The sequence below is a fragment of the Dermochelys coriacea genome, chromosome 21 (genome assembly GCF_009764565.3).
Source record: "Dermochelys coriacea isolate rDerCor1 chromosome 21, rDerCor1.pri.v4, whole genome shotgun sequence".
NCBI classification, from domain to species: Eukaryota; Metazoa; Chordata; order Testudines; family Dermochelyidae; genus Dermochelys; species Dermochelys coriacea.
This window is the reverse complement of record NC_050088.1, coordinates 11,649,739-11,665,281: the sequence shown is the minus strand read 5'-3', so window position 1 is coordinate 11,665,281 and position 15,543 is coordinate 11,649,739. Positions and strand designations below refer to the sequence as shown.

Here is a 15,543-nt window from a genome sequence, read left to right as displayed (position 1 = left end):
TTCCGCGCCAACAGCTGATTCACGGGAAGCTGGGGGGGGGGCGGAGAAGCAGAGCGGGGCGGCACGTTCAGGGAAGGAGGCAGAGGCAGAGGTGAGCTTGGGCCAGGCACAGGGCAGGGATAGGCGGGGAGCTGCCGGTGGGTGCTCTGCACCCACCAAATTTTCCCCGTGGGTGTTCCTGCCCCGGAGTACCCATGGAATTGGCGCCTAAGGCATCACTTTTGGCCGGTTGTTAAATTTAGAAGCCCTTTTAGAATCGGCTGTCCCTCACGGAACAACCGGTTCTAAAAGGGCTTCTAAATTTAACAACCGGTTCTAGCGAACCGGCTCCAGCTCACCACTGCCTGTACCACTTAAAAGGCAGGATAATGGAAGTTAGGGTCCAAAGGTCTGTCTACACAATCCTATGCTTGTAAACAGGTTGTGACAGTCTCTTCTGATCCAGTTACAACAAATATGGTTGTGTTTTATTGACACTACAACTTTTTTTCAGACATCACCATGAACTATGTGTGTGATACCGTGCTGTTTAACTATTTGTATCATTATGTGCTGGGGAAGTCTGGGCAGCTATCCCATGGCACCTAAATAGGAGATTCAGGTCCTGAATTTCCATTGCTTTGTACAATATAGTAACTTAGTCCAATGCAAAGAGGGTGTCAAATGCCACCAGACAGAATAAACTGAATAAATGACTACACAAGAGAAAAGGCAATACAGAGGCCCCACAGCATTAAGGGGACATGCACACAGACTGGCAGCAGAAATTCATGGAGCAATGAACTCTAGTATGTCATACTGCACAGGGAGCTGGGAGGAAGGAGGACCAATCAAACCAGTTACACACAGGCATAGCTAGAGGGCCATCTACACTGTTTAAAAAAATCAGTGCCAAACTGGTGGCAGGAAGGAAACCACATCTTCGCCCAAGCTGCTAGTAATGTGAAAGAAAGGTGGTTACGATGGTTACTAACAGAATATTGATCAACTTGTGTGTGAACACACATCTTCTTTCCACCAAGCGTGCCAGTCACTGGTTACAAATGCAGGAACAGCAGACCCCATTGCAGGAACAGGGCCTCAGTGTGCCATCAGATGTACAGGTTTCAGAGTAGCAGCCGTGTTAGTCTGTATTCGCAAAAAGAAAAGGAGTACCCGTGGCACCTTAGAGACTAACAAATTTATTAGAGCATAAGCTTTCGTGAGCTACAGCTCACTTCATCGGATGCATTTGGTGGAAAAAGCAGAGGAGAGATTTATATACACACACACAGAGAACATGAAACAATGGGTTTATCATACACACTGTAAAGGAGAGTGATCACTTAAGATAAGCCATCACCAGCAGCGGGGGGGGGGGGGGGGGGAAGGAGGAAAACCTTTCATGGTGACAAGCAAGGTAGGCTAATTCCAGCAGTTAACAAGAATATCAGAGGAACAGTGGGGGGGGGGGGAGGGAGAAATACCATGGGGAAATAGTTTTACTTTATGTAATGACTCATCCATTCCCAGTCTCTATTCAAGCCTAAGTTAATTGTATCCAGTTTGCAAATTAATTCCAATTCAGCAGTCTCTCGTTGGAGTCTGTTTTTGAAGCTTTTTTGTTGAAGGATAGCCACTCTTAGGTCTGTGATCGAGTGACCAGAGAGATTGAAGTGTTCTCCAACTGGTTTTTGAATGTTATAATTCTTGACGTCTGATTTGTGTCCATTCATTCTTTTACGCAGCGACTGTCCAGTTTGGCCAATGTACATGGCAGAGGGGCATTGCTGGCACATGATGGCATATATCACATTGGTAGATGCGCAGGTGAACGAGCCTCTCATAGTGTGGCTGATGTGATTAGGCCCTATGATGTTGTCCCCTGAATAGATATGTGGACAGAGTTGGCAACGGGCTTTGTTGCAAGGATAGGTTCCTGGGTTAGTGGTTCTGTTGTGTGGTGTAAAAAGAAAAGGAGTACTTGTGGCACCTTAGAGACTAACAAATTTATTAGAGCATAAGCTTTCGTGAGCTACAGCTCACTTCATCGGATGCATTTGGTGGAAAAAACAGAGGAGAGATTTATATACACACACACAGAGAACATGAAACAATGGGTTTATCATACACACTGTAAGGAGAGTGATCACTTAAGATAAGCCATCACCCACAGCAGGGGGGGGAAAGGAGGAAAACCTTCCATGGTGACAAGCAGGTAGGCTAATTCCAGCAGTTAACAAGAATATCAGAGGAACAGTGGGGGGTGGGGTGGGGGGGAGAAATACCATGGGGAAATAGTTTTACTTTGTGTAATGACTCATCCATTCCCAGTCTCTATTCAAGCCTAAGTTAATTGTATCCAGTTTGCAAATTAATTCCAATTCAGCAGTCTCTCTTTGGAGTCTGTTTTTGAAGCTTTTTTGTTGAAGTATAGCCACTCTTAGGTCTGTGATCGAGTGACCAGAGAGATTGAAGTGTTCTCCAACTGGTTTTTGAATGTTATAATTCTTGACGTCTGATTTGTGTCCATTCATTCTTTTACGTAGAGACTGTCCAGTTTGGCCAATGTACATGGCAGAGGGGCATTGCTGGCACATGATGGCATATATCACATTGGTAGATGCGCAGGTGAACGAGCCTCTGATAGTGTGGCTGATGTGATTAGGCCCTATGATGGTATCCCCTGAATAGATATGTGGACAGAGTTGGCAACGGGCTTTGTTGCAAGGATAGGTTCCTGGGTTAGTGGTTCTGTTGTGTGGTGTGTGGTTGCTGGTGAGTATTTGCTTCAGATTGGGGGGCTGTCTGTAAGCAAGGACTGGTCTGTCTCCCAAGATCTGTGAGAGTGATGGGTCGTCCTTCAGGATAGGTTGTAGATCCTTGATGATGCGTTGGAGAGGTTTTAGTTGGGGGCTGAAGGTGATGGCTAGTGGCGTTCTGTTGTTTTCTTTCTTGGGCCTGTCCTGTAGTAGGTGAATTCTGGGTACTCTTCTGGCTCTGTCAATCTGTTTCTTCACTTCAGCAGGTGGGTATTGTAGTTGTAGGAATGCATGATAGAGATCTTGTAGGTGTTTGTCTCTGTCTGAGGGGTTGGAGCAAATGCGGTTATATCGTAGCGCTTGGCTGTAGACAATGGATCGAGTGGTATGATCTGGATGAAAGCTAGAGGCATGTAGGTAGGAATAGCGGTCATAGGTTTCCGATATAGGGTGGTGTTTATGTGACCATCGCTTATTAGCACCGTAGTGTCCAGGAAGTGGATCTCTTGTGTGGACTGGTCCAGGCTGAGGTTGATGGTGGGATGGAAATTGTTGAAATCATGGTGGAATTCCTCAAGAGCTTCTTTTCCATGGGTCCAGATGATGAAGATGTCATCAATGTAGCGCAAGTAGAGTAGGGGCATTAGGGGACGAGAGCTGAGGAAGCGTTGTTCTAAGTCAGCCATAAAAATGTTGGCATACTGTGGGGCCATGCGGGTACCCATCGCAGTGCCGCTGATTTGAAGGTATACATTGTCACCAAATGTGAAATAGTTATGGGTCAGGACAAAGTCACAAAGTTCAGCCACCAGGTTAGCCGTGACAGTATCGGGGATACTGTTCCTGACGGCTTGTAGCCCATCTTTGTGTGGAATGTTGGTGTAGAGGGCTTCTACATCCATAGTGGCTAGGATGGTGTTTTTAGGAAGATCACCAATGGACTGTAGTTTCCTCAGGAAGTCAGTGGTGTCTCGAAGATAGCTGGGAGTGCTGGTAACGAAGGGCCTGAGGAGGGAGTCTACATAGCCAGACTATCCTGCTGTCAGGGTGCCAATGCCTGAGATGATGGGGCGTCCAGGATTTCCAGGTTTATGGATCTTGGGTAGCAGATAGAATACCCCAGGTCGGGGCTCCAGGGGTGTGTCTGTGCGGATTTGTTCTTGTGCTTTTTCAGGAAGTTTCTTGAGCAAATGCTGTAGTTTCTTTTGGTAACTCTCAGTGGGATCAGAGGGTAATGGCTTCTAGAAAGTGGTGTTGGAGAGCTGCCTAGTAGCCTCTTGTTCATACTCCGACCTATTCATGATGTCCATTGGTGATCTTCCTAAAAACACCATCCTAGCCACTATGGATGTAGAAGCCCTCTACACCAACATTCCACACAAAGATGGGCTACAAGCCGTCAGGAACAGTATCCCCGATACTGTCACGGCTAACCTGGTGGCTGAACTTTGTGACTTTGTCCTGACCCATAACTATTTCACATTTGGTGACAATGTATACCTTCAAATCAGCGGCACTGCGATGGGTACCCGCATGGCCCCACAGTATGCCAACATTTTTATGGCTGACTTAGAACAACGCTTCCTCAGCTCTCGTCCCCTAATGCCCCTACTCTACTTGTGCTACATTGATGACATCTTCATCATCTGGACCCATGGAAAAGAAGCTCTTGAGGAATTCCACCATGATTTCAACAATTTCCATCCCACCATCAACCTCAGCCTGGACCAGTCCACACAAGAGATCCACTTCCTGGACACTACGGTGCTAATAAGCGATGGTCACATAAACACCACCCTATAGCGGAAACCTACTGACCGCTATTCCTACCTACATGCCTCTAGGTTTCATCCAGATCATACCACTCGATCCATTGTCTACAGCCAAGCGCTACGATATAACCGCATTTGCTCCAACCCCTCAGACAGAGACAAACACCTACAAGATCTCTATCATGCATTCCTACAACTACAATACCCACCTGCTGAAGTGAAGAAACAGATTGACAGAGCCAGAAGAGTACCCAGAATTCACCTACTACAGGACAGGCCCAAGAAAGAAAACAACAGAACGCCACTAGCCATCACCTTCAGCCCCCAACTAAAACCTCTCCAACGCATCATCAAGGATCTACAACCTATCCTGAAGGACGACCCATCACTCTCACAGATCTTGGGAGACAGACCAGTCCTTGCTTACAGACAGCCCCCCAATCTGAAGCAAATACTCACCAGCAACCACACACCACACAACAGAACCACTAACCCAGGAACCTATCCTTGCAACAAAGCCCGTTGCCAACTCTATCCACATATCTATTCAGGGGACACCATCATAGGGCCTAATCACATCAGCCACACTATCAGAGGCTCGTTCACCTGCGCATCTACCAATGTGATATATGCCATCATGTGCCAGCAATGCCCCTCTGCCATGTACATTGGCCAAACTGGACAGTCTCTACGTAAAAGAATGAATGGACACAAATCAGACGTCAAGAATTATAACATTCCAAAACCAGTTAGAGAACACTTCAATCTCTCTGGTCACTCGATCACAGACCTAAGAGTGGCTATCCTTCAACAAAAAAGCTTCAGAAACAGACTCCAACGAGAGACTGCTGAATTGGAATTAAATTGCAAACTGGATACAATTAATTTAGGCTTGAATAGAGACTGGGAATGGATGAGTCATTACACAAAGTAAAACTATTTCCCCATGGTATTTCTCCCTCCCACCCCACCCCCCACTGTTCCTCTGATATTCTTGTTAACTGCTGGAATTAGCCTACCTTGCTTGTCACCATGAAAGGTTTTCCTCCTTTTCCCCCCCCTGCTGCTGGTGATGGCTTATCTTAAGTGATCACTCTCCTTTACAGTGTGTATGATAAACCCATTGTTTCATGTTCTCTGTGTGTGTGTATATAAATCTCTCCTCTGCTTTTTCCACCAAATGCATCCGATGAAGTGAGCTGTAGCTCACGAAAGCTTATGCTCTAATAAATTTGTTAGTCTCTAAGGTGCCACGGGTACTCCTTTTCTTTTTATCAGATGTACAGTATGCTATAGAGATTAGAGAGACCAGTACATACATTTATTTAATAGATGAGAAGATACAGTTTTGTAAGGAAATAGGTTTTGGATCCCAGGAGCTTGTAATAAGCAGCAACAAAACAACAACTTTAAACAGTGAAAAATACTTTAACTGTTGTCTTAAATTTTAGAGTAGCAGCCGTGTTAGTCGGTATCCGCAAAAAGAAAAGGAGTACTTGTGGCACCTTAGAGACTAACAAATTTATTAGAGCATAAGCTTTAGCTGTAGCTCACGGAAGCTTATGTTCAAATAAATTTGTTAGTCTCTAAGGTGCCACAAGTACTCCTTTTCTTTTTGTTGTCTTAAAGTTACATATGAACATACCTTGGCCTCTAAACTTGCCTTACGTTGGAAATGTTTATAATTTAATCTAATTCTGTACTCCTACAATGGCTTCTAGGTTTGGGTTGTTTTTAAAGCTCTGTTGCCTAGAAATAAAAACAAAATACATGTTGCTCATATACAGATTTTACCAACCCAATGTTTTAAACCCCCTCTGCCAGCCCTATATGGCTGAAGATAACTAACAAGCATTGGTTTCAGAGTAGCAGCCGTGTTAGTCTGTATTCGCAAAAAGAAAAGGAGTACTTGTGGCACCTTAGAGACTAACAAATTTATTAGAGCATAAGCTTTCGTGAGCTACAGCTCACTTCCTCGGATGCATGTAGCTCACGAAAGCTTATGCTCTAATAAATTTGTTAGTCTCTAAGGTGCCACAAGTACTCCTTTTCTTTTAACAAGCATTGTTGCTGGAGCTGTGATGATGGCATCATTGTATAAACAGAATGAAAATCCCAGTCTAAAATCTTTATTATGCCAGAGTTAAGGCTGAAAATACACCATAGTTTTAAAACAAGGTTACAAGATTTTTATAGAATTAAAATAAAATATAGCTCCTCACTGCTCAAGACACACCAACTGAAAGTGGCACCAGACCCTGCCAGAACAACAGATGCAGACATAACTTCACTGGTACAGTGTCCAGCACCCCTCTACAACACATTTTTCAAGATCCATGTGTCCTATACATGCCTATCACAACTTGTGTACCTCATCCAGTGCACTAAATGTCTCAATAACAACTATGAAGTGAGCTGTAGCTCACGAAAGCTTATGCTCTAATAAATTTGTTAGTCTCTAAGGTGCCACAAGTCCTCCTTTTCTTTTTGCGAATACAGACTAACACGGCTGCTACTCTGAAAAATAACAACTATGTAGGTGAAACCAGACAATCACTATGCTGTCGAATGAATTCACACAGGAAAATAATAAAAGACAAAAACATCATATCACCTGTGGGTAAACACTTTCACAAAGTGATGACTCAATTTCTGACTTATCAGTCCTCATCCTCAAAGGAAACCTACACAATACTTTCAAAAGACGAGCCTGGGAGCTTAAATGCATAACTTTGCTAGACACTAAAAATGATGGACTGAATAGAGACACTGGATTTATGGCTTATTAAAACAATCTATAACCCACTAACCCTTATGACTGAAAGGGGGTTAATGGGCCACTTCACCTTGAATGGTCCCTTAAAATATGTGATAACTGTTTATGCTAAACAATCTGTTCCACTTTATATTTAGCTGTGATGCTCTGAGTATGTTATCCAGATCTGAAGAAGAGCTGTGTGTATGCTTGAAAGTTTGTCTCTTTCACCAACAGAAATTGGCCAAATAAAAGATATTACCTCACCCACCTTTAAACTTTAAACTTTGTAATAGCCTGGGACAGACACAGCTGCAAGAACACTGAATATATTAAAACTCCCAACATTTAAATTAAAAGTGCTTACTCTGTGGCTGATTAAATACCCTGGAGACAAAGTTTAACATTTCCTATTATTTACCAACTGTACCAATAGGTGCCCATATCTGTTCAGGGATGCAGATTATATATAAATCACCTTGCTATAAAACTTTATTTATAAAAGTGAGGAAGAGATTGTGAATTCCTTAAGAGGGCAAATACTAAATACTCTGAACAGGACACTGATTATGTACTACAAGGATTTACACTAAGTTCATTTGGTAGGAGCTGGCCAACAACTCACCTGGCTGCTATAACTGGCAATCCAGAAATCGTAAGATTCCATTTTAGTCATATTAACCTCTATGCGTTCTGTTGTTTTTTTTAATTTAAAGGGATACTGTCAAATTAAAAATCATAATTCTGTCTGAACACTTCTTTACCTACAACAGTCATAAGCAAAACATAAGTTTGTTATAACTGAGAATAAGTAAAAAAAAATTTTTAGTTTACTTACATTTGTAAGCAATTGGTTTATAGTCAATTTCAGTGTTTTCTCTGGTATAGACAATCTGCTGCCGGTGGTTAATTCAAGTAAGAGGGGGGCATTTTTAAAAATAGGAAGATGTAGTGATAAATCCATAAAAACTGGTAGGGTGAATCAGGGGAAAGGTCAAGGTCCCAAAACTACTTTTAACATAGTCCTTATCTACACTAAAAAGGGTTTGTCAGCATAACTATACCAGTAGGTAGATATCAGCAAACCCTCTTTTACTTATACCAATTTCCTAAATGAAATAAGTTATACAAACAAAAAGGCTTTTTTCCAGTTCTCACTAGGACCTTTGCTGGCCTAACTATATTGACTGGGTCATGACATTTTCATACTCCTAATTGATGTAACTAGATCAGCAAAACGTACACATGTAGACTGTGCCTTAAAAAGAATGTGTGAGATTTCACGTTGACGGTAGCCAAGGCTATGCTATAAATTGTTAGTACCACAATTATTGCAGGAGCGTGAAAAAAAATCACACTTCTCACTCTGACATAGCTGTGCCAGCAAAACTTCCGATGTAGACTCAACAGTATACCTTCTGTCGTTGCGGAAGGTGGTTTAGCTACACCAGCAAAAGAACTTTTCCCCCTATAAGTTGCATCTCCATTAGGGCGTTATACCAGCAACCCCTTTGTAGTGTAGACTAGCCCTGTCCCTTTAATGTTATGTCAGGTTTCAGAGTAGCAGCTGTGTTAGTCTGTATTCACAAAAAGAAAAGGAGTACTTGTGGCACCAAATTTGTTAGTCTCTAAGGTGCCACAAGTACTCCTTTTCTTTTTAATGTTATGTGTAATCCATGCATGCATTTCTGTGATATCACAGGATGTAATCACAAATGTGCTTGAAATGGAAAGAAAAATGGACATAAAAGCAAACACACATTTGATCAACAGAAACCATATTAATAAAAAACACATCTAAAAGTTATAATTCACTGACTTGTGTATGATTAATGACATACTGTAAGATATCCTCTGTGTAGTTCATATATTATGTGGTTGTTTTGTTGTGGGATTCATCTAATCATGGTTATTGTGGTAATGCCTAAGGATCAACCAATGTGTGTTTTGCATTCTATATTGTGATGTGTGCCCTGTCCTGTATGTGTAATGTGTATTATGACTTGTGTGCATTGTAGTGTGCGGCCTGTGTGTGGTGGGTTTTGCACTGTGTGATGTGTACTGTATCTTTCGCTTCTTGTAGGATGGATGGTGTGCATTCGGGTGGTACACTATGTGCACCACTCAGTGTGCTGGGCGCGTGCATGGCAGTGTGTCGTGCGATGTGGGGGGCAGCGTGCCCTCACACTGCGGTGTGCACGGAGAGGCTGGGCGTTGCAGTGTGTCCTGGGCGCAGGGCCCCGGTCCCTGCTGCACGCAGGGTACCACCCCCGGGGACTCTCTTTCCCATGGTGCGTGCCGGGGAGGGGGCGGGGCAACGCCAGCTTTGCGTCACACTCAGCGCTTCGCTCACAGGCCGGCGCGTGCTCCGCGTGGCCTGCGCCGCCCGGCCCTCCACCGCTTCAGTCAGTCGGACCCGTCCCCGCCCTCCGGGGGGGTTGCGCATGCGCTCGGGATCATGGACCCGTTGGAGGCGGGGCTGGGCTCGGGGGTGGAGCCTACCCTGCGGCTCCCGCTCCGTCGGAGGGGGCGTTGCCGGACGCGCTCGGAAGAGCCAGGGGGCGTGGCCTTCCTCACGAGCTCGGCCTCGAGCTCGAGCGGCGCCAGCGAGGGCGACGAGGACATCTGGTGGCGCGTGCAGAGGCGCGCAAAGATACCGAAAGTGCGCATGCCTCTCCCGGCGCGGCCCAGCTCGGCGCAGGCGCAGAAACAGGCGAATGATTTAGAGCGCACGCGCGGAGGGAAGTGGGGGCTACCGGCTCTGGCCGCCATGGAGCGGAAAGGTGAGAGCGGCGCTTTCTCCCGGGCCGGGCCTGGCGGGCCGCCGACCCCCGACACGTGCACCCGCGGCCGCGCGTCGGCCCCTTCGTCCCTCGCAGGCAACGCCGTCCGGCCGCCCCTTACCCACCTCCCCCCCCCGGGCGCGCCCCCGCCTGTCCTGCCCCCCCCCGGGCGCGCCCCCGCCTGTCCTGCCCGCCCCCCCCGCCTGCCCTGCCCCCCCCGGGCGCGCCCCCGTCTGTCCTGCCCGCCCCCCCCGCCTGCCCTGCCCCCCCCCCGGGCGCGCCCCCGTCTGTCCTGCCCGCCTCCCCCGCCTGCCCTGCCCCCCCCGGGCGCGCCCCAGTCTGTCCTGCCCGCCCCCCCGTCTGTCCTGCCCGCCCCCGGGCGCGCCCCCGTCTGTCCTGCCCGCCCCCGTCTGCCTGCCTTGTCCCCCCTGGGGTGTGCCCCCGTCCCTCTCCATCTACCTGCTCCTGCCCCCCCTGTGGGCATGCCTGCTGCCCTCCCGTCTGCCTGCCCTGCCCCCCCGTGCATGCGCCCCCTGTCCCCACCCGTCTGTCGCCCTTGTTGCCCCCCCATGGGCGTGCCCCCTGCCCCCCATCTGTCTGTCTTGACCCCTTGTGGGTGTGCCCCTGCCCCCCTCCATCTACCTGCTCTTGTCCCCCCCGTGGGCGTGCCTGCTGCCTTCCCATCTGCCTGCCCTGTCCCCACCCCAGGCATGCTCCCTGCCCCCCTGTCTGTCTGGCTTGCCTCCCTGTCCCAGGCATGCTCCCTGTCCCCTCCTATCTACCTTGCTCCCCTCCCCATGGGCATGGCCCCTCCTGTCTGTCTTTCTGCCTTGGTGCTACCCCCCCGCCCCCATACATGCTCTTTGACTCCTCCTGTCTGTCTGCTTTATGCCCTGTGCTCTCTCCTGTATCTCTACTTTCTCCCCACTTCATGCTCCCTGCCCCCTCAAACCTCTGGTTTCCTTTAGTATGCTCCTTCCACCTCTTCCATCCTACCCCATCTCATCAGTCTGCATTTCTCTCCCCAAGTTCTGGCGCTTCAGGCCCGGAAGAAACGGACCAAAGCTAAGAAGGACAAGGCCCAGAAAAAGTAAGTCGAACCCCACTGCCAGCCAGCTGGAAACTGGTGTCCAGTCTGGGGTGTTGGACTTGGGCTTCTCTTCCATACACACAGCCCCTGGTTTCCTGTGCTTAGGTGGGAAGGAGTAAGGTGTAAGGTCTGGTGGCTCCATGTGGGCAACTAAAGGGATCTCCTTTTGGCTCTGAGGGCAAGGAATTTCCTCCCTCTTTGGGTCTATAGGGCATCCCTGGGGGGTAAAGTCTGAGGTTCCCCACAGTGTTGTTACCTAAAAGTCCCCTGTGCACCCCATTCTCTGTTAATGTAAGAACTGGACCATATCTATGAGCCTTAGAGGGGTCCATTGACTCTTCATAGAGTGGTTGAAATGACACCTATGTCATCTTCTCTTGATCATTTAGGCTAGAAAAGCATCTCAGTTGAACTATCAGTTTATAGGATGACCTATGCAAATGAGTATCCTGATTGATTTGCAGATGAGTTTAATAAAGCTTTTCACCAAATTTACTAACCTCTTAGAGGTGGATGATTTTGTCCAAAGTCTTCCTTTTAGTAGGCGAGATTAAAAGAAACATCTCTTACACTACAGAAATCCTTAGTAGCTCCATCAATCTTTTTAAAGTGTTCAAAATATATTTCATATACTCACTGTGGATTCTGGGGAGTGGGAGCTACAAATCCTGTTTGTTTATACAAGAGGCTAAATTTTAAGTAGCTCTAGGAATTCAACTAACTTTAAAATATGGAAGAAGTTCCTATAATTATTACATATTTTTTTTTTTGAGAACAGCTTCTGTAAGGTGAATTCATTCAATCATGTTGTATTAAAGAATATTTAACTTAGAAACTATAACTCTTCTAAACTATAATTGTGTTGTACTTGGAATAATAAACCGCCTTCAGGGGGTGTATTGGTGGTACTGAAAATAATAATCTGACAGTTTGATTCCCTCCCCCAATTTATTTGATATTAAAGGTAATGCTTTTTTGAGGAAGGTACAGAAAAGGGATTGACATCTCGATCTTGAGCTATCCCTCATCAATCATTATAGGTTCTTACTTTATATTCTGTCTAAAAGATGGATGTCTGAGTTATTACAGAATTAAATGTGGCCTCCATAGAGGTTTGTATATTGTATCTACAAAGATTGTGATCACTGTGTGTCTACAAAATAACTCTATACAGCTAAATTCAGTGCCTTGCATAATGACAGGTTTCAGAGTAGCAGCCGTGTTAGTCTGTATTCACAAAAAGAAAAGGAGTACTTGTGGCACCTTAGAGACTAACAAATTTATTAGAGCATAAGCTTTCGTGAGCTACAGCTCACTTCATCGGATGCATCAAATTTGTTAGTCTCTAAGGTGCCACAAGTACTCCTTTTCTTTTTGTGAATACAGACTAACACGGCTGCTACTCTGAAACAGCTCATTTGAGGTATCTTTAGATGGATTTTTTGGGGGGGGGTCTGGTTGTCAGAAATGGAGCAGATAGCAGCTCGCTTGTTTAAAAGGATTACTAAACCGTCTGGAGTCCAACACTACAAAGCAAACATTATGTCATAGAAATGTAGGGCTGGAAGGGACATCAAGAGGTCAAGTCTAGCCCCTTGTGCTGAGGCAGGGCATGTCAGACATGCATAATATTTCTAAGTGGGAGTTAAAAAATCAGGGAGCTGCATGGGTTACCATCTTTAATTATCGGCAGTACTATTTTCTTTCTTTCAAGCATTGACTTCAATTCTACAAGCTTTTAATCAGATCTGCAAATTGTACATTAACAGGTTGTGAAGGTTTAAGGATAACTTGTGTCTAAAAGTTAAAATACATACCAGTATACTAGCAAATTGAAATTTAAGGTTTAAATGCAGAAAGCCTCAATCAGGACAGAGCTTAGTCTTAGTCTTAGTCCTGAATTTGTTTTGAACTGAGTACTGGAGGTCAGCCACTTGATTTTTAGCCCACTAATAAAAATATACTTTTTTTCCTCTCTTGGAAGAGGTGGGCTTTTCAGAAACTCAATGCTTTTGTGCCAGCGGAATTTCTTCTACTATAATACTCTATAGCTGTTTTAACATCTTTCATACAAGGATTTCAAAGCACTTTACAAAGGCGAGTAACTTGTATCCATATCTTATAGACCAAGAAAAGGAGAAGCTCTCAGGGTGAGTCATTAAACCTAATTTCTAGTCCTGACTCTGCCTTGATCAGACAGTGGGCAAGTGGTAACAATAATACCTACTTTTTATGAAGTGCTGTGAGAACCAAGTGAAAAATTAAATACAACGTATTACTTTTAAAAAGTCACATAGTGAGTCAGTGATAGTCATTAATAATACCAGGTCTCCTGTAAGCTGAATTATAAAATGTCTTCTGCACATACATTGTATATCTTCTGCTGTGGCTTGTTTACTGAATTTAGTTGCATGCCAAGGCATGGTCTTCAGATCTGTTGTATAAAGTTCAGCATTCTTAACTGATGTAGTGATTTAAATAGAATGTCCGAAGTGGCGCTAGTAACATATGAGGCCCTCTAAAGCTTTTTTTCCTTCCCTGCCTGTATTTTATTTGGCATGACATCACACAGAAAAGGATTTTCTGCTTGGACCTGTCCCACTTGCGGGATGAAGGGAACATAGAAGTGGTAGAAAATATATTGCTGCTAAGAAGGTAGAAAGTGTAGTGTTGAGGCAGAGACATTGTGAATTAATTGCATGCTTGTATTCTAGAGCATGTGTAGACACCATGTAATATCTGTGGGACATTTGCAATAAGTTGGCATGAAGTAGTAATCAATGATTTGCTCCAAATAATGCTTGTGTGAGTGAACCTGATGGATGTAACTTGTTACCTACTACACCTTGTGAGATAGGAGAATGAGGATATGTGGAATGGAAAAATTGCCTTTGAGGGGTGATTAGGATATTGTTTCCATGGCTGCCAGTTTGTAAATAACTTGTTAATCCCTTCAAGAACTGAGGCTTGCTACAGTAAAGGATCTCACTGTTCTGAGGTTAAATGTTACAGTTGAGTGGCTGTAGCATCAGTTGCAGTAAAACATTCAATGTCCATGTTAACCAGCCTGCCTTGTGTAAATATAGTGGCCGTTACTTAAATTGGTTCTTGGCTTTCTATCCAATAGGGTCAGATCTTTAATAAGGAGGAGAGATGAAAGGGCAATTGAACAAAAATATTTTTACTTCTGAGGAGACACAGCTGCTGGTTGCAGTGGAAGAACAAATTGGGATTAATCATAAAATACTGTAACTTGGTGGTGTTATTCCTGTCCTTACTCTGGGAGGATGGTGGCTCTTGTCTGATTAGCAACCTTTTGAACATCTGGCTAAGCAGCTTTAATTCTAAAAACATTTTCCCTACTACAGTTGATCAACATGCATGTTGGATTCGGTCCCTAGCTAGAGAGTGGCTGACATGGTTAATGAATTAGTTTGTCACTCATGTTTTGCCAATTTTTAGTACAAATAATTCTCCAAAATATACTAGGTATAAACTGTTAGTGAAATAGCAGCAAATACTTTGAGATATGTCTCAAATGGTGGAACAGAGATTATACTTAACGGAACAATTAATGACGTATATTGCAACAAGTCATGTTATAGAATTCTCAATATCCGCGCTCTAACTTTTACCCGTTGCTTCAAGTTACCCAACAAAAACTATTTCCACTCTATTTCCTATGTGTTTAAGAGGGGCAAAAGGGAGTGGGAGGGTGCAATCCAGTGGTAGTGTTTTACACAGTTAGGGTGGAGCAGGCGGTAACTTATTTGAGCCATTGAGATTATAATTGTCCAGAAAGTGGCCACTTCTTGCTTTGAAAATAATTAGAATCTTTTTACTACCTTTTTCCAGGACTTGCTTTTTAACTTTTTGAACTACAGTGTATATAAAGAATGTGTAGGGAGAGCTCTTTACATGTAAAAAGTCAAGTTACTAGCCGTTCATTATAAACTGAAATGAACTGTCAACATAAATGTTAAATTTCTGATGCTATCAGTTGAAAGGTTTTTAATTGAGAAGGCTGCTAGATACATTAACCTTATACTTTAGGGTGAAGGAACAGATAGATTGAAGTAAGGATTCAAATACACACAAGGGTCTTTTAGTAACCAGTGACCAAACTAGAAAGTCATTCAAGTATCTGACGGTGTCCTGAATATTTGACCGTATATAATGTCTTAGTCAGTCAATTCCATAACTGCTTACTATAGGAAGTTCTGGCATTTGTTTGACTTAAGTTTTTTTTAGTGGGTTTTTTCCAGTGAATCCTGTCACCCCATCAAATTCTGCCTGCCACCTCCTTCCCTGACTCCCCTTATTTTCACTGAGTACTTTACTCCATGAGAAATCACACTGAAATTGATTAGTAGAATCTGGCCCTCAATGTTTTCCCTCCTTA

The 15,543-nt window shown here is 44.6% G+C and overlaps 1 protein-coding gene across 2 annotated transcripts in view; it reads left to right on the top strand.

Annotated features, from left to right (window-relative positions):
- The first annotated feature begins 9,726 nt into the window (after positions 1-9,726).
- SRPK1 (SRSF protein kinase 1) overlaps positions 9,727-15,543 on the top strand; it is a 43,820-nt gene continuing 38,003 nt past the window's right edge. The window contains exons 1-2 of one of the 2 annotated variants that reach the window (XM_038379724.2): positions 9,727-10,051; positions 11,081-11,141. In XM_038379724.2, coding sequence (XP_038235652.2) covers positions 9,727-10,051; positions 11,081-11,141 — 386 coding nt within the window. Of the gene's footprint in view, positions 10,052-11,080; positions 11,142-15,543 lie in introns of those variants that run through there. The other variant, XM_043500339.1, reaches the window with a different exon arrangement.